This window comes from Apostichopus japonicus, chromosome 21 (assembly GCF_037975245.1).
Source record: "Apostichopus japonicus isolate 1M-3 chromosome 21, ASM3797524v1, whole genome shotgun sequence".
Taxonomy (NCBI): Eukaryota; Metazoa; Echinodermata; class Holothuroidea; order Aspidochirotida; family Stichopodidae; genus Apostichopus; species Apostichopus japonicus.
In genome coordinates this window covers 12,878,595-12,897,450 of record NC_092581.1, presented here as the reverse complement: position 1 = coordinate 12,897,450, position 18,856 = coordinate 12,878,595, and the positions used below count along the sequence as shown (strand labels likewise).

Genomic DNA, 18,856 nt, shown 5'->3' with positions numbered 1-18,856 from the left:
TGCATAAATGGAGAATGTCAGGCTGTTTACTCTTGTCATCTAAACCATGAATTATAAATGTGCATAGAAATTGCAACTGTATATAGGTTTGCTAAGAGTTAGTTTGCATTTATCCGGAGAAACGGGGGAAAAAAATTGTATATATAAATATTTGCAGTTTTAAACGAGACAATTTCTTGCGATGATACTCACCATAGATAGTCGCAGGACTAGAGGGGGAAGGGGGACATTCACCCCAGCCCACCCCACCACACCCCACATTGCAAAGTGAGTGTGGTCGGGAGGACAGTATGTTTTTGAGCCTTCTCTCTCACTCACGGTGCTGTTAATTGATTGGGATATATCATTTGTGTTACCAAAAGGAACACCATAGCAATGCTATGAATAAGTTGTCGTTTCATAAATCTCATAAAATATGTCTAATTTTCGCACTTTTGAAGTGAAAAGTCACAATTGCGATAAAACTAAAGATATTCTTTCATTTTGTTGTTTGTTCAGATTACAAATTTGAATATAACATAGAAGGCTGTTTCACATCTATAGTTCCATCTATTGGCCACCATATCGTCTACAAAACAAAACTTCTTCTGTTAAAGAGTCCAGACCCCAATGGTTCTTTGTTGGTTCACCCGAATCACTTGTTGATTGTTCCTACGCCACTGTAATATATCCACTATCCAAATATATATTTTAAATGTCGGTATTTTCATGCTCCGGCTTTACGTTTTCTTTAGTTGAAGTTTCGGTTTGTTTGAACGATTGTCCATTCATTCCTAATAAATTGTCTTTCATAATTCTCCTCTCGTCGACCAAGATTTGTGTCGGATAAAAACGTCTTCACCCCCTACCATCTCCCTCCCAGCTCCCTCCCAGCTCTCGCCCGGCAACATTTTTTAGTCGCCGAACCTTAGTGACGCCCGTGATTGGAGTATACACACGGGATTTAAATTAAATATTGAATATATTGTGTTAGGCTCTCTTTAAAAACGATATAATGTAACTTACCTATCACCAATGAAACTACACAGTAAACACCCGGTCAGGATTCCAGCAAAATAGATTGATTGAGCAACTTTAGTGAGGGCTTTCTTATCACAAACAAGCTCAAACTAAATGACAAAGAAGACAGAAAACAAAGGGAATAAATGAGATACAAAATGTTCAGTGGCAGTTTCTATGATCATAAATGAATGTTGAAAGAGCTAATGGATAATTGCCTTCAGTCAGGATATGAACACTTATCAACATGAATTGTAAAATCCTAGGGTCTCTGTTTCACAAATCCCATTATTAGCCCATATTCTCTTTGCTCTTTCAAAATTCGTTAGCAGTTTTACCGTCAGTTTCTGTCCATGCATACAACAGATTAATTTTGGTAACCGTTCGTAAGATTGATGAATGGATAGATAAATTGATGAATGACATGAATGGACGAATGGGTGAATGGATGAATCGAAGAACGGATGGACGAATGAATGGATAAATGGAAGAATGGATGAAATGAATCAATGATATGAAATGATATGAAAACAAAACGAAATGAATGAATGAGTGACTGAGCGAATTAACAAATGAATGAAGTAATGAACGAATGAACGATAGAATGAAATGATTGAGTGAGTGAGTGAACAAATGGATGGATGAAGGAATGAATGAATGAACAATGGATGGGTGAATGAATGAGTGAATGAATGGATGAGTGAGTGAATGGATGGATGCATGGATGGAATGAATGGAAGAACGGATGGACGAATGAATGGATGAAATGAATCAATGATATGAAATAATATGAAACAAAACGAAATGAATGAATGAGTGACTGAGCGAATTAACAAATGAATGAAGTAATTAACGAATGAACGAATGAATGAAATGATTGAGTGAGTGAACAAATGGATGGATGAAGGAATGAATGAATAATGGATGGATGAATGAATGAGTGAATGAATGGATGAATGGATGAGTGAGTGAGTGAATGAATGGATGGATGGATGAATGGATGCACGAATGAATGGATGCATGAATGAATGAATGAATGAGGGATGAAGTTTTAACACTTGTATGCTTATCGGGGTAGTTGGAGTGCTGAAAATGGTTACAAACGGCCATTCTTAACACTTGGTAAATATTCATTCGGCCGCCCCACCCCATTCCACCCTCTTTCCCCCCTAATTGGTGCTCATCATTTCGCTAAATATGTCCTTTACGTAAGGTTAGCCTAAATTATTTATTTATGCTTAGATACATTATTGTGTCAAAGTTTGGTCTTACATACTTCTTTTGATAATGTCAGTGGAGTGTCTTCCTCGAACACCCATCCTCTGTCACAAGCAATAACATCCACCGATGTGTTCAATGTCATCCACTCAGTGACGTCACCGGTGACGTTCTCGTAGTCGTACTTTGTACATTTGCTGTACACAGGTGGGTCACCGGACGTTGGTATTACGATCCCCTTTAAGAAGCTTCTACATTCCGAGGGTGTAACATTCCAGTGGATTGGACATGATCTTGGCCACCATGTCGTATCGTTACACCAGTGGTCAACAGGAAGGGTGTGGAATAAATGGCAAAACAGTTGGAACGGTACAAAGAACTCAATAACGCAAATAACGATGAAAAGACGTTTTTGGTAGCATCCAAACCCGCCAAGGGTTGTGATAATATCTTCGAGCGTCATTCTTTTCAAGGCTAGAAAAAGAAGTCTTGAAAGAAGGATGAAAAAACAAAGGAGAATAAGGTATTACTGAATGCACTCAAGTATAAATTCATTGAATGCGTGAGAATAAATCATCCATCCATCCATCCATCCATCCATCCATCCATCCATCCATCCATCCATCCATCCATCCATCCATCCATCCATCCATCCATCCATCCATCCATCCATCCATCCATCCATCCATCCATCCATCCATCCATCCATCCATCCATCCATCCATCCATCCATCCATCCATCCATCCATCCATCCATCCATCCATCCATCCATCCATCCATCCATCCATCCATCCATCCATCCATCCATCCATCCATCCATCCATCCATCCATCCATCCATCCATCCATCCATCCATCCATCCATCCATCCATCCATCCATCCATCCATCCATCCATCCATCCATCCATCCATCCATCCATCCATCCATCCATCCATCCATCCATCCATCCATCCACCCACCCACCCACCCACCCACCCACCCATCCATCCATCCACCCACCCACCCACCCATCCATCCATCCATCCATCTATCCATCCATTCATCAATCCATCAAACCATCCATCCATCCATTTATTTATCTATCTATATACATATACTTGACTTAATGCGTGTATGACAGAATGTCGCTATATGTGCCTATATACAAACAACCTGTTTGGTTTTTACTTGATTTATTGAATAACATTGATTCAAGTTCTCAATTTTTTGCTTTTAAATCATCTTCACAAATCGAAACAGATATGTGTTTATATAGAGAAAGAAAACTAAATTATCACCGACCGCCAAATAGATACGAAACGAAAATTTCAATACAATCGACTTCGTAAATGACCAGTGATTATTCTTGCGCGCGTCTGCACGATCCGTTACCATGACAACGAATTTACAAATCCAAATTACTCTATCACGGACGGCATCATCAGCTCTCGAAGGCGAGCTCGAGCAATCCTTAGCTTGCAACAGTTGCTTCATAATGTTAGAGAGGAGCAGTCGCGTCTTGTTTCCTCTAGTACACATGAGAAAGCTATAGGCCTTTATTTATTTATTCTCCATTCCGGATTGTTACATATGCTGTGGCTTTCTGTGTAACAGGTATTAGTTTTTATGGATTCTTGTTGCTCATTCAAGTGAGAACGGAGATATTTACTGACATTCTCTCCTTTGTTCGTTTAGTTTCATCGTTTCCCTCTGCCGTTGGAGATCTCTCTTGATTTGAAACAAGGGGTACACCAGGGTAAGTATAATGTCTTGAAATCCGAAGAATGTCTGTTCGTTAAAACGTACATACACATACATTCATGTTTCGTTCTGTACGCGCTTAAGTTCAACTTATTACGTTGGATTCTTTCAGAATTTGCAAATAAAGCTTTGTGAAATGACATATTCGAATATTTTACTATAAGTTTAAAGTTCCTATTTTTTTCTTTAAGAATATTAATATTTGTCATAACCTATTGAAAATAACACATTTATTTTCGAATATTTTAAAAGTCATAATATTGGCTTATACTTAGATGATCAATCGAGTTTTAAGTTTGGTGCTACCGCACTTAACGTTTTAAGAATTTTCAGTTCATCAAGATTCTTTATTTACGATCTTAATTAAAGAAATTTCGTTGAAAATAAATTATATAAGGAAAAATAATCAAGCATGAAATTTATGCAATCTAGAATTAATCAGCCGTATGATACCTGACGAACACACTACAATACTTATTAACTGCATCAGCCAATAAAAAATACTGTCGCGTAAACACTATCAAAATCGAGTGTTATCGTTGACACTCTCAAATTTCATTAGCACGGCCATGTTCGCGATTGGCACTGCAAAATTGAAGTAATGGACAACTAGACGACATAAATTAGAATTTATGATGGCATTGTAACATAACTTACACCGCCAAGTACAACGGCCCGCTAATGATCGCTACACAAATGGCGCGCCATGCATGTTAAACATTACTATACGTTATAACATTGTTCTAACCACTTCTGTTTACGTTGCTGCGTTTGGGTATAGAAGCGTTATTTATTGATATGGTTTATCGAATTGATAATTCCGGTCGAGATTGCTTGTCTCCTACATGGGTATCGGGATGGGGAGGGGGCACAGGGGACACCTCTTCTTACCTCCCTTCCTTACATAAATATGAGTTGTCCTTTGAAGTAAAAAAGAGAGGCCCACTTGTTATTTGAAATGTGTCATTATATTGGAGAACATTGGAATTCTCGATTTTGTGGTACATATTGTACAGAGGACCCATTTTGGCCATTTTTATGGTTTTGAGGGAAGTCAAATCAAAACAAAGACAGATGCGACACTGGCCTTGAAGTTTTTTATCAGCCCGCTCCCTCCCTCCCCCCTACCCCGCCCCATCCCTCACCTCTCAGATTGAATCCTCTCCGGCTTCTTCATCTTTTAGATGTGTGACGTAATCATGACGTCGCTTCACCACCCAAGCTGTCAAATTATAAGGCTGCATTTCGAGAATGGATCAGGCATCTCGAATAAGATACAAACAAATAAATTGAGTGAGTGATTGGAAGTAAAACAGCCAACGTTTGGTTTTTGTAGAGCTTTCGAACAAAACTGTAACTGTTTTTCAGTGCATGATCACTGAAAATGATGTAACATCGGTGGGGGGGGGGGGGGTCGGGGGGGGGTAATTTACACCCCCTTTCAATATCAAAAATTAAAATATAAGTACTAGCACAACCTGAGTTCGAACCTAATTATATACATAATTGATAATCTAAACATATCTCCGAATGTACTATTTGACGTATATGATTGATTGAACGTGCGGGTGGCAGGAGAGCGCGTGCGCGAGAGAGAGAGAAGGGGAGGGGGGGTGGGGAGGAGAAGGGTATCAGATCCTCTTCATGGGATAAATGGCTTCAACATAGAATGTCCCTGTAATCTGAGCAATTTAAATTGTGATTTGAAATTGTCGCATTGTGTACCAATGTGTAAACAAGGCGGTACGCAAGCTTTGCCAGGCCCCACAAACTTGGAGCTTCCAGGAGCACTCTGACACGACACATCCGACCCCACCCCCCCCCCCCCGCCCCTCATAATCAATGTTCGAAATGCATGAAAATTAGCCTGGGCTAAAGACTTTATGATAAAAAAAAATATTAAAAAAATAATAATAATAACAACCGTATTGATCTCTGTCAGCAAGCCACGAAATCTGTTTTGATTTTTTTTCGACAATTTTGCGACTTCTATAGAAAAATCCACCGAAATATGAGCGACCCTTTTTTGGGTCGCGCCATATAGTCTGCGGCCCCTCGCCTTAGAAAATGATCAATACCATATTAAACTCGGGATCCACAATCGGAATGCTGGAATGAGCCGAACATTTATGAGAATAAAAATAAAAATAAGGGAACATAAGGTAGAGAATTAATCAAATAGGTTGCTTTTTAATAATAGTCTGTTGGATGAAGAAATATTTTGTTTTCAAGATTTGTCCAGTAGTATTTCTGGCGCCAAAAGCACATTTTTAGCTCAAATCTTGTCTTGGAAAATATTCCGTGGGTTTCTTGGGGGAAATGCCGGAAACTAACGACCATATGTAAAGAAAGGTCTCGATGGAAAATGTTTATAAAAAGTATTACAAAATTTTAAAATAATAACAAACTAAGCACACTGAAAAGAAGATATTATTGCATCTCTTACTTTCTCTTATTTTAGACAAGTTATTCAATAGCTTCTGATACCAAATATGGTAAACGAATACTTAAAGGGCTTCCTGGGTTTCATATGCGATGGAATTTCAAATGTACTTTTGTCGATATCTAATAAAACACTTCAATCATCATATTGTGGAATGACATTTTACCTTCTCGTGCCTCGGTCATAGATTTCTTACAGATTTAAGGCTCAGTATTTTTGAGACTATGGGATATATAAGGTTTCTCCTACCTAAATATTTATACTTTAAGCTGTACACAGTATTTTCTAGCTATGCTTGGCTCGTAATAATCCCAGTGTACCTACCAAGTAAGTGAATGCCATTGGCTGGGCCGCAGGGGTTTCCACTTAATCGAGAAATTTATGAAGGGAAATGCTTCGGGAATTGCTTAATAAATGAAAATCTTCAAATTTCTCCCTTAAATTAAGAGGCGACTCCAGCTCAAAATGACATTTTCGCAAAGTTGGGCCAGTTATATCTTCGCTTAGTCTTTGTTTTCTTTTCGTCTTGAACCATAGGAATCGATGTTGCTTGGTTGAAGAAAAAAAGGCAAAGAAAGAATAGGGACCACAAAGGTAATCACGTAATAGTGTATGGAAGTATGGAAGTATCCATCCATCCATCCATCTATCTGTATATATATAGGCTATATATAGGCTATATATATATATATATATATATATATATATATATATATATATATATATATATATATATATATATATATATATATATATATTTATATATATATATATATATATATATATATATATATATATATATATATATATATATATATATATATATATATAATTTAGTCGAACTGATACGTTTGTGTGGTATCCCATGCCCTCACCCATCCTCACCCACACCCCCAGACGTTCCAAAGAAATTAACCTTCCTACCTTTCCTCTTGCACAAAAATAAGAAAGAAACAGCTGGTTATTTCCCTTGCAGTATATCCTTACGGTAACGCCAGAAAAAAATGATTTAGCTTCTGAGCTGATAAGTTAAAGCTAGACCAAATAAAGTCCGCTACGGGTTCATCACGGTTTTTTACGAAATGTGATCATTCAGGGTGCAAATGCCACTTAAGGTACTTAATCGCGTTCAGTCACGCCATGCTATTAAAACCCAAGATACCTTATTTACATTCCTAATCCGTCACCTGCGCATAGATATAGGAGGTAGCGCGCGCATAAATTGTCGAAATACGTACGGGCAGATCGGTCCCCTATAATTAGTAGTGAGCTGAATAATTGCTACATGTCGAAACTCATTCGAATTCATTCGGAAACACTTGTAAATGCCAGGCTGTCACAATTACTGACTTCGTGCTCATATAATCCTTCATCACTTTGCATTAGAGGGGAGGTCGATCTGAATTAGCACTTGTGGCAAAGTGGCAAAGCGAATATCCAATGGATGTATTTTCCAATTCTAGGTTTTGTTGATGTCATTCCCAAATGTTGTTGACTTTGAACTAGAAATAATGACCGTGTATTACAATTCTCCCTTATTCACCTTCGATTTCAACTGAACGTATATATATAAATAGGGAATAACGTCGACTTGAGTATGTTAGGTCATCTTAACAAGAAAAAAAGAGTAACTTACATTTTTGTGTTTTTGTACAGAGTTGTGTTCGACACAATACTTACTTGAAGTTGTAATGACAATATATATACAGTATAGGCATATAGAATATGCCCCAATAGAGAATCAAAGAAATATGTGATGTGTTGTCACAATATATATCACTATAGTGTTTTATATTTAACCTTTTTTTCATCATTTTATAATATTAGTTCTACATCTGACCTAATAGGCAGTTTTCCCTAAATTTGAAGACGAGGAAGACTGCTCTCTCAATCCCCCCTTCAACGCCAACAACCCCCCCCCCCCCCCCAAACACACACCAAAAAAAAATTAAGACAACAATTCATACTTCTCTTCATTACAGAAGAAACGCATTTGGGAATCTTCAAGTGAGACTGATATGGACTAAACTGTATTTAGACTGGTACTCTCTTGTATGCGATACTGTATGTTCTACATAGGAAATGCATGTTAGGATATCATGGCTAGGCCTATTTTACTCTTATCAAATACGAGCAGCATTGTAATCGTAAAATTATTATTTCATAACCAATAAACACATATATGTATCGAGGGTATCTATCATTGTATACGTTGAATGCGATGAATCTCCAGTAGGCTACACCTACGAAATTGACACGCAGGACCCCCAAAACGACATCGGCATGTCCAAACTGACAACATCCGTTTCAAAATTAGCATCAGTAACCATATGTCAAATATATATATATATATGTTATTAGAATACCGTTACAATGATATTGATTCATAATCATAAATTAATAAAACGACATCCCTCGTAACCATACTATATTGAATGACAACAAATTATACCCCTGAGGGGAAACTAAAAAGACCAAAGGGAAAAGAAAAAAAAAATAACTGAACAACGAAATCAAGATCTGAGATGACAACCAAACGATCCATTTCATACTCAGTTTCGAGTTGATGAATGATTTTATTATTAATGCATTATCAACTGCTCATATACATGACAAGATAGATTTATTATTCTGATGGAGGTGGATTGTCTTTAGGCTGAGAGGTAATATATGTCATTAAGTAATTATTTTATTTTCAGAATTATTACTGTGGTATCATATCTGAACTATCTTTGTCATCTGTCTTTGTGTTAACGCACATATATAACCACAATAGAAACAGCACTAAAGAAGTTAATTAAGGTATAGTAAAGAATAATGCATCATTTGAAGACTTGACTGCACCGATCATTCACACTTCACCTCAGAAGGTGGTCAGTTTGTAGGGTTATTTATTTATTTATTTATTAGGATATAATGAAGTAGGCGGTGAAGTCGAGCAAAGTATCCACAATGAAATCGAGAAACTTAGGGGGAAAAACCGTCTCCGTAAAGTTGTTACAGGAAGACATGGACACTCGTATTTTAGTGTAGTTTTATGTGTTGTACTCGACCCTAGTGGATTTGAACCCTTACTCTCATACCAGTACTCGACCCTAGTAGATTTGAACCCTTACTCTAGTATACCTGTACTCGACCCTAGTGAATTTGTACCCTAACTCTCGTACCCTGAACCCGACCCTCGTTGATTGGTACCCTTACGCTAGTACGACATGTACTTAAACTTGGGGAATTTTAACAATCAAGCAAATATTGTACTCATACTTGTATCCAAGGAAAATTCTATATTTGTACTCGTGTTCATGCTTTGTACTCGTGTTCATGCTTTGTACTCGTGTTCATGCTTTGTACTCGTGTTCATGCTTTGTACTCGTATTCATGCTTTGTACTCGTGTTCATGCTTTGTACTCGTGTTCATGCTTTGTACTCGTGTTCATGCTTTGTACTCGTGTTGATGCTTTGTACTCGTGTTCTTTATTGTACTCGTATTCATGCTTTGTACTCGTGTTCATGCTTTGTACTCGTGTTCATGCTTTGTACTCGTGCTCATGTTTTGTACTCGTGTTTATGCTTTGTACTCGTGTTCATGCTTTGTACTCGTGTTCATGCTTTGTACTCGTGTTCTTTATTGTACTCGTATTCATGCTTTGTACTCGTGTTCATGCTTTGTACTCGTGTTCATGCTTTGTACTCGTGTTCATGCTTTGTAATCGTGTTCATGCTTTGTACTCGTGTTCATGCTTTGTACTCGTACTACTTAGTCTGAGCTTACAGGTACGAGTTAAGGTATGTATTCGTCGTTAGTGTGTGCAAGCTTGTATCACGTGACCTGACGCGGCTCTATGGCTCGCACATGCGCAATGGAAAGTATAGAACTGTCGTTGACCATGCAATGTCATCTGATAATTTGCACATATGGGATCAGGGTCAGGGACAATTAAAATAGCCATCGATAATAATTTACAAATTTGATTTGATATCAAACTATGAATTTAAATCAAATTACTGTTCGTTTCTATGAGATAGTTTATACGGAACAGTGTAACTTTTAAGTATTTGCATTACAAGATTATCACTTCTACAGAGATTTTTACGATTGCACATTTCTGTTTGAATTAGATCAAAAATGAAACTGGAAATCTTGTTTGTTGTTGTTACAGCTTATAGTTTAAAAACTTAACGTTATCCGTTTCCAGGAACAGACTCTTTCTGTTCTACCTAATCTCTGAGGCTGAGTAAAGCAAATGTATATATTATCACACACAACTGAGTTGTTTTTATCACCATTTCTATCAGGTTGGACATGTTACATTGAAATTGATAGAGCAACCTTGACAGCAAGTATAGTAAGATTTCCCGTTGGGAAAACGTCCACGATTTCTGTTGAAGTTGATAATTATAATATTAAATTTTTCCTCATTAAAAATGGAAGCTATAGGCACAAAACTAAGTTTCAAATATATATATATATATATATATATATATATATATATATATACAGTATATATATATATATACAGTATATATATATATATATATATATATATATATATACCTTAAAGGGACATTCCAGAGATATATTAACATTTTGAAGGTAAATTTCTTGAGAACCGTAACGGCTATAAGGAAGCATATACTAACACTATTTTTTGCCCGTTTTTTTACGATGGCCTATGACGTATCAAGATTAAAATTTCCCCCGAAAGCCATATTTGAAATCCTTGACAGTGAAAAACGTCACATGTTAGACACAAAGTCCATATTTCCTATATCATATATGCTAGCCTATACCGGCAACTGCCTTATATGTATCGCCTGGTTGCTTCTCATTACGTATTCACCTAAAAGGTGACAATATAATCAATACAAGCAACGAACTAGTAAGGACTTGCGGTTCTGGACACAAATCAGATTGAATGAATACCCCCTTCTTCATTTACTAAAAGGAAACATACAAAAGATAATCATAATAATAAATTAAGCTGAATAAAACGAAAAAGAGAAAACAATTATACAAAAAAATTAATACAAAAAATAAATAATAATACAAAAAAAAAAGATTAATACAAAAATATAATAATAAAAGAAGGGAAAGATCCATTTTTGTTTTAAATGTATAAGCGTATATGCATTTTTTTTTCTCAATTTGACGAAGGAATTGTCTGTTAGAATAGCATTCGTCCTAAAATTGAAATACAATTAACTGGACTTCTTCACACACAAACAAGAACATACCCCCCCCCCCAAAAAAAAAAAAAAAATTGAGCTGGATAAGTTATTTTATTAAAATAGCCCCAACAAATAATAAAATCAGATCATACAAATCGTGGTGGGGTCTGATGAAGACCGAGCTCTAACTTTTATGTATGTGTTTTTATCCTTGTGGTTCTCATCCAGGGGATGACCATATTTTTTATTTTCTGAGACTTGAACTGTCTTAACAGAAAAAGTAATCCAATCTCCATATTTAACCCAACCGATTATTTGGATTTTAATCTTCTCCTTCACCCCTCTCCCCTCCCCTCCCCTCCCCCTCCCCTCCCATCCCTTGCCATGCCCTCCCCTCCATTCCATTGGTGAAGTCGTCATCCCAAACCGTATGATTTATACAACTCGCTGGAATACGGTTGTGAAAGGCCTTCATATAAGGTAATATAAATAAACATGTGTTCCCATTGTGTTTCCATTGTGTTGGTTACCCCCACCCCCCTTTTCTTTACCCCGTTTAAATAAATGTCTTCTGAAATTACTCTAGTGACATTTAAACGTTTGCATGAATTGACTCAAATTTCCTTTTATCTACATATTATCGCCAATTAAGGGAATACACTTAAAAGCGAATTACAATATCTCAGATTAAAGGTAATTAAAGGGAATGTATAATGACAAATGAAAACCGGGACCGCACTATAATTGACAAAAACCAACAATTATTCAACTTTTTTTGTGGCTAAAACCGCTCATAAATATTTTTGTCCTGAATCAAGAAATGGTTATAAATTCGGTTAATTGCAATTCAATACAATTCATAATATATTATTTCTCACATGTTAGCTTATATATTAAAGTCAATAAAGCTGTTTGTAAACAAAAATAATGTAAGAACATACGATGGACACTTGTTGATTTAGATTGTGACCAGGTGCAAAAAAAACCTCAAACGCACGGTAAACATCACTAAGAAGTGGTTTTGTTAATGAAAAGTACCCCGTAATGAAAAAGTGCACGTTTGTTATGCAAACAATGAGCTTTTTATTGAGAAATTAAAACAAATAATTAATTAGACTGCATTTTTTCTACCATTTTGTTGACAAATAAATCCATTTAAATACTGAAATTTGTAGTTACAGACTGCACACACATATGGTTTCAGTTTGTCGGGACATTTTGAGTTGATTTTACTTTAAAATCAAGACCTCATGTCTTACTTCCCCTTTAAGTTTGTGCCCCAAATCCCAAGCCCCCAATCCCAAGCCCCCATACTCAATTCACCTAATAGGTGCAATTATGTTTCACCATGAGGAGCATGCTATAAGTTCATGTTCTTCGGGCCCTCCCTAAAAATTATTCAGGTTCTTGGCCACTACGTTGCGTTAGATAGTGTAAAACCGCCTACACCCCCATTCCAAGAAATTCCACTGCCGCTCTATACCGATACATTTATCATGTTGAAAAATATCCCTCTTTTAAAAAAAAAAAATTTAGTTCATGCCACCATCTCTTTAAATGTCAGCTGATGGGTAAACACGAGACATTTAAATATACGATAAATCTAAATAACTCCTAACGACTATTTAAACCGCATTTTACAATAGGTTTCGACGTAATTTCCTCCATTTTCTGTATCACTAATGAACTCTTTTAATGGACTGTGTTTTATTTTATTTTTTGACCTAAGGGTTTCGTCCAAGAGTGATTCACTGCAGAATCTTAAAACAGGGAGTGTATTACTGGTCATTTCTTCTCGTCGGGTGCTTTCAACGTATAAACGCTGACGATTATCAGACGATAAAAGGAAACAACTTTACACCACCTAAGGTCTCTGAGAAGACGAATTATTCAGTTGACAGGTAATTGGCAGTGTGTTATAATTGCCAAAATCAAACACAAAAAAAAAACAAGGAAACGGGCATTCGCCTTTTATGCTGTCTGTTGTTTCCTGTTCGTTTTTCAAAGAAAGAGTTATCTTATCAAGATGAACGATTCTTAAAGGGACAGATTGAAATCGTATTAAAAGATCCATCAATGAACCTTTTGAAAGTTAAGGTTAATAATTAAATACCATCGTTATTTACCAGTCATTGCGTCAGGACGCTTCATGCCTTTGAGGTGACAGTTCGCTGTAAGGGACGGGTTTCTGTCCTGTATTTTTTTCTCATTTTGTTAGTTACGAATATTTTCACTTCCGATTGGATACATTATAGAGGGTTCATCTGGGCACAGTTTCAACTCCTTGCGTATGATTGAAATAAATGACATTTCCTAGTATAGGAATCAAGGCTTTCAGACATTGATTCTTGAATAGCACGCAATCCCACATCAACCTACCCCTCCCCTTTCTCTTTGAGAGTGAAATCAGTGATCAATCATTGGAGGTGTAATTTCAGTCTTTTCCTTAGAGTGAATTCTACCAAATTCATCTCTTATAGATTGAAAATACTTATACTGGTTCTAGAGCTAAATTGACAAGAACTCACTCTTTGACGAGAGCGACTTTCACTCCTGTTAAGACAGGGCTATAACGTTTCCATAACTTATAATGACGAAAGCATCAGACATTCTAAAAAAATTCTATTTTGAGCATTGATATTTCGTTACATGATATCTCAAACAATTGTCTATCATTCATCAAAGGAAATCACTTTTTACTTATACCAAATGTAATCACAAATACGAATTTCAAAAATACATTTTTTCTCAAAAATCGTTATATGATATTGCTGAACACTTTTGGATGCGGTTTCCAAACTATAACTAAAAGCGAGAAGAAATAAATAAGTAACTAATTCGATAACTTAATGAAAGGAAATAATCCAGCTGGAGCATCTTATGATATAGGCTATATATATATATATATATATATATATATATATATATATATATATATATATATATATATATATATATATTATAGCTTTTGTCACTATCATTTTGGATTTCTCGTTTAAATTTGGCACTTGGGTATCGCTTTAAAATTGCAATAAAACTCAGATTCGGTTTTCTTTGAACGGATTTGTCAGGTTTTGATTTTGTTTCAGTTGTGATTAGCTGGGACTGTAGTCTTTTATTTTGACATGGCTGAATCTACATAGGCCAACCATTACACGATATGTCTAGGAAGTCTTATCATTGGCATACAACAACTTATCCAAAAAGTTTAAGGGTACAACACGTCTTTGAATTTTCGCACCTGTCTTTGGTGCTACAGTAGGTGACCTAGAGAAAGTGTACGTTGCCAGGCATTATGCTTTGTTTCAGATTTGATATGTGTTTGCTGCGTTTCTTGTGACATTGTCAAAAACCCTGCATAGATCAAGCATTTGCATGATGGGCTGTGAAAGGCTCGTAATAGTGGTGCAACCCATCCTTCAGGTTGAAGTTTCGCACTGGTGAATTTGTTTCTGTACTTAGCAGTCAAGTAAATACACACACACACACACACGCACACACACACATATATATATATATATATATATATATTTATATATATAATATATATTTATATATATATATATATATATATCCACAAGAGAAAAGGGACAATAAATGATACTTTCATTTCCAACTTTATTACTTAGAACGTTTAATCAGTTACAAAATATTTCGAGCGTTAACACAGCTCTTCTTCTGGAAGAAACTAGACCTTATTGGGATTTAACTTCTAAGTTAAATCCCAATAAGGTCTAGTTTCTTCCATTTCATTACTGCAACTGAAGAAGAGCTGTGCTAACGCTCGAAATATTTTGTAACTGATTTAACGTTCTAAGTAATAAAGTTGGAAATGAAAGTATCATTTTTCCCCCTTTTCTCTTGTGGATATATCTTACTTTCCAACACACGCCAACAGACATGTCTATATATATATATATATATATATATATATGTATGTATATGTATGTATATATATATATATATATATATATATATATATGTATATGTATATATATATATATATGTATATGTATATGTATATGTATATATATATATATATATATATATATGTATATGTATATATATATATATATATATATATATATATATATATATATATATATATATATATATATATTTATATATATAGTTACATAAACATACATAATATATTTTGGTAGCCCCTCTTTACTCATTTCACAAACCAGACGGTGCTCTGCATAATACTGGTACTGAAATACCAGTACGTGAAGCAAACCCTTTTGTGATTTCCTGTTGTACTTCAGTGAGGATCAATGCTTCACATAGAGATATAGTTTATTCACACACATGCAAATCATACATGTTTCATTGTTTTTCTATGACCCGACACCATTCTCTATGGCAAACCTTTTATTTTGCCATGCACACATAATCTCTACATGAAAGTGTATTTATCAATCATTCATATCAATTTTCCTGTCAATAGGGAACTGTATTTTGTCACACAGAACCGCACTGTTATCACACTCCATTGCACTTCACACATTATTCCCTATTGCAAACACATACGTAATATTTCATCCTGATAGGTTTGTGAATTAAATCCACATTGGGTACAAATCGAGGTCACATTGTCACAAGGTTAATTCAAGACATCATATGCTGGAATCATCACCTAATTATACATATCGCTTAAACATGACAAACTATTTACTCACACATGTCATATTATCTTCGTCACCTCATGTGACAGGATTTCAACCAAACCTTGATATTTGCGTATATGTTTACATAGGCATATGTGTATGTCTGTCTGTCTGTCTGTATGTCTATGTATGTGTGAGTGTTTCAGAATCACTGTAAACAAGAAGCCAAACGTAACATGTTGCTCTCAATATGTGAAACCAATGAGTCTTCAATTAACATTGAAGCTTCCTTAATATACATCTGGTACATCAAATTATGTGTTCACGGACTTTTCATTTTCATTACCACATTTACAATCCAAATTTGGTATAAAACTTACACGGTATGTTTGTTACGCGACTCTCCATTGGATATACTTACTATATACAGCATATGATGTGGTTAATAATTGACGAATAAAATTCATTAAAACTTTATTATATCTACTCATAATTCATCTTTTGGTATTCTTGTCTGTTTCTGTCTTTCCTTAGTTGTTTAGTGCAATAAATTTTAAATTAAATAGAGTGGGTTTATAATGAGCTTTATTAAACTCATAAAAAAAAATGAGTGCACGTATATAAGACATCGCAGTTTAGATCGCCCAAGGTCTCTAGTTGAATTGAAATTATATTCTGTCGGGTCTCAATTCATGTTGTTCTGGTGAAATCTTAATTGAAACGTTTTATGGCAAATTTTCAGAAACTTCATGACATAACTGAAGGGGCAAGTTATGTTATATTAATTCAAGTTCCCTTGTTCATTAGACTGACACCTTCAGCTTCAGTATACTCACTTAATTCTTCTGTTTCTATATTATTATTATCTACATGCGATGGGATTCTCATTCCTTCAGCTTCAGTATATATATATATATATATATATATATATATATATATATATATATATATATATATATATATATATATATATACTCACTTAATTCTTCTGTTTCTTTAGTATTATTATCTACATGCAATGGGATTCTCATTCCTTCAGCTTCAGTATATATATATATATATATATGTATATATATATATATATATATATATATATATATATATATATATATATATATATATATATATATATATATATATATATATATACTCACTTAATTCTTCTGTTTCTATGTTATTATTATCTACATGCAATGGGATTCTCATTCGTTCAGCTTCAGTATATACTCACTTAAATCTTCTGTTTCTATAGTATTATTATCTACATGCAATGGGATTCTCATTCCTTCAGCTTCAGTTTACTCACTTAAATCTTCTGTTTCTATAGTATGGTTATGTATACATGTAATGTAGTTCTAATTCCTTCAGCGTCAGTCTAGTCACTTAAATCTTCTGTTTCTATATAGTATAATTATAGTTATATAATTATCCACATGCGATGGAAACCGCCTTCCTCATTCAGGATGTTGTTTTGATTTGAATGTCTTTTACATTGGAATCTCCTCTTAAACTAATATGTTATGATACAATGAGTTTGTATACCGGATAGCTGTTCTATAATTCTTCAGAAGACACATTTTTGCGTTACTTTGCGTTGTTTTACGTTGCCTTGCATTGTGATGTGATAGTATGAGTTGGATAAGGTTGAGTTGGGAAAATATGATGTGAAAAGCTTTGTCCTTCGCTGTCTTAGTTACATATCACTACATTGCATTACAATTCATTGTGTTGCGTTACGTTGAGAGACGTTCGATTAAATTAGGTCGAGCTGATTTATATTGTGGATCCAATTACGTTGTGTTGAATAGCTTTGCGTTTGCGTTGCGTTACCGTTTGCTGGATTGTGTTGCGCTGTCTTACATTATGTTACGTTGCGTTGCGTTGGGTTTTGAATTAGTTGATTTAGGTGAGTGGACATGTGTTGTTTTGCGTTTCGTTAAGTTTTGAAGGGTTCCGTTGTGTAATGTTTGTTCGAAATTGGTTGATTAAGATTGATTTGAAGTGAGTTGAATTAGGCTTCTCTGCTGCTGTTTACACTCCCAGAGGTGGGAATTAACCCAGTCAATACTGAATGGACAACGAATTAGTTTGGCGTACATACATACAACATATTACACATACATACAATATATACTACTTCATAGCGATATGATATCTCCTGTAAAGTGCCTCTGCCTTACAAATAACAGGATAACGTACTTTATTTGTACCTCAATCATTCCCAGTTGAAGAGTTTACGCTCGTGTCTCCTTCGCTCGTTATCTCTGCTATAAATCGTCGAATCTGATAAACAGCAAAATCTATCAACAATCCAAATCTTTCTTCATTTTTCTTCCCTTACTTCCCTCGTTTAATTCAAATTATTCTGAGAACAAATCAAGCGAGGATTTGGTGCTTTCTCAGGCGAATCTACCACCGATCAATATTATTCAAAACTGTTTGAATTGATAACCAAGCCAAAACAATATTCGGAATGAATCTGAATTTTTTTAAACTTTTTTTTCTCCCTCTCTCTGAATCGTTCTATGCCGAAATTCCCGATGGCATTCTAAGCCCTGGAAAAGCTCCTATATTTCGTCATGCCAAACTAGGGAAAAAGTTCTTCTCTTACCGTGCGTGCAACTTTTTCATTATACAGACATTTACAAGCGGGAATGTGTTCCACACTCAGAGGT

The 18,856-nt window shown here is 35.2% G+C and overlaps 2 protein-coding genes across 9 annotated transcripts in view; one reads left to right on the top strand and one right to left on the bottom strand.

The window, feature by feature from the left end:
- The window catches only part of LOC139962812 (organic cation transporter protein-like), an 83,478-nt gene that overhangs the window by 11,418 nt on the left and 53,204 nt on the right, over nucleotides 1-18,856 (bottom strand). For 5 of the 7 annotated variants that reach the window (XM_071963161.1, XM_071963159.1, XM_071963162.1 and 2 more), the window contains 2 exons: nucleotides 2,276-2,705; nucleotides 1,006-1,109 (listed from right to left, as the gene is read on the bottom strand). In XM_071963161.1, coding sequence (XP_071819262.1) covers nucleotides 1,006-1,109; nucleotides 2,276-2,680 — 509 coding nt within the window. In that variant the 5' untranslated portion in view covers nucleotides 2,681-2,705. Of the gene's footprint in view, nucleotides 1-1,005; nucleotides 1,110-2,275; nucleotides 2,706-5,104; nucleotides 5,202-6,726; nucleotides 6,906-18,856 lie in introns of those variants that run through there. The other 2 variants (XM_071963164.1, XM_071963158.1) reach the window with 2 other exon arrangements.
- LOC139962811 (uncharacterized) overlaps nucleotides 3,674-18,856 on the top strand; it is a 49,704-nt gene continuing 34,521 nt past the window's right edge. Inside the window, exons 1-2 of one of the 2 annotated variants that reach the window (XM_071963157.1) lie at nucleotides 3,674-3,954; nucleotides 6,940-6,996. The gene's annotated coding sequence lies outside the window, so the exon portion shown is untranslated. The remainder of the gene's footprint in view (nucleotides 3,955-6,939; nucleotides 6,997-18,856) is intronic. The other variant, XM_071963156.1, reaches the window with a different exon arrangement.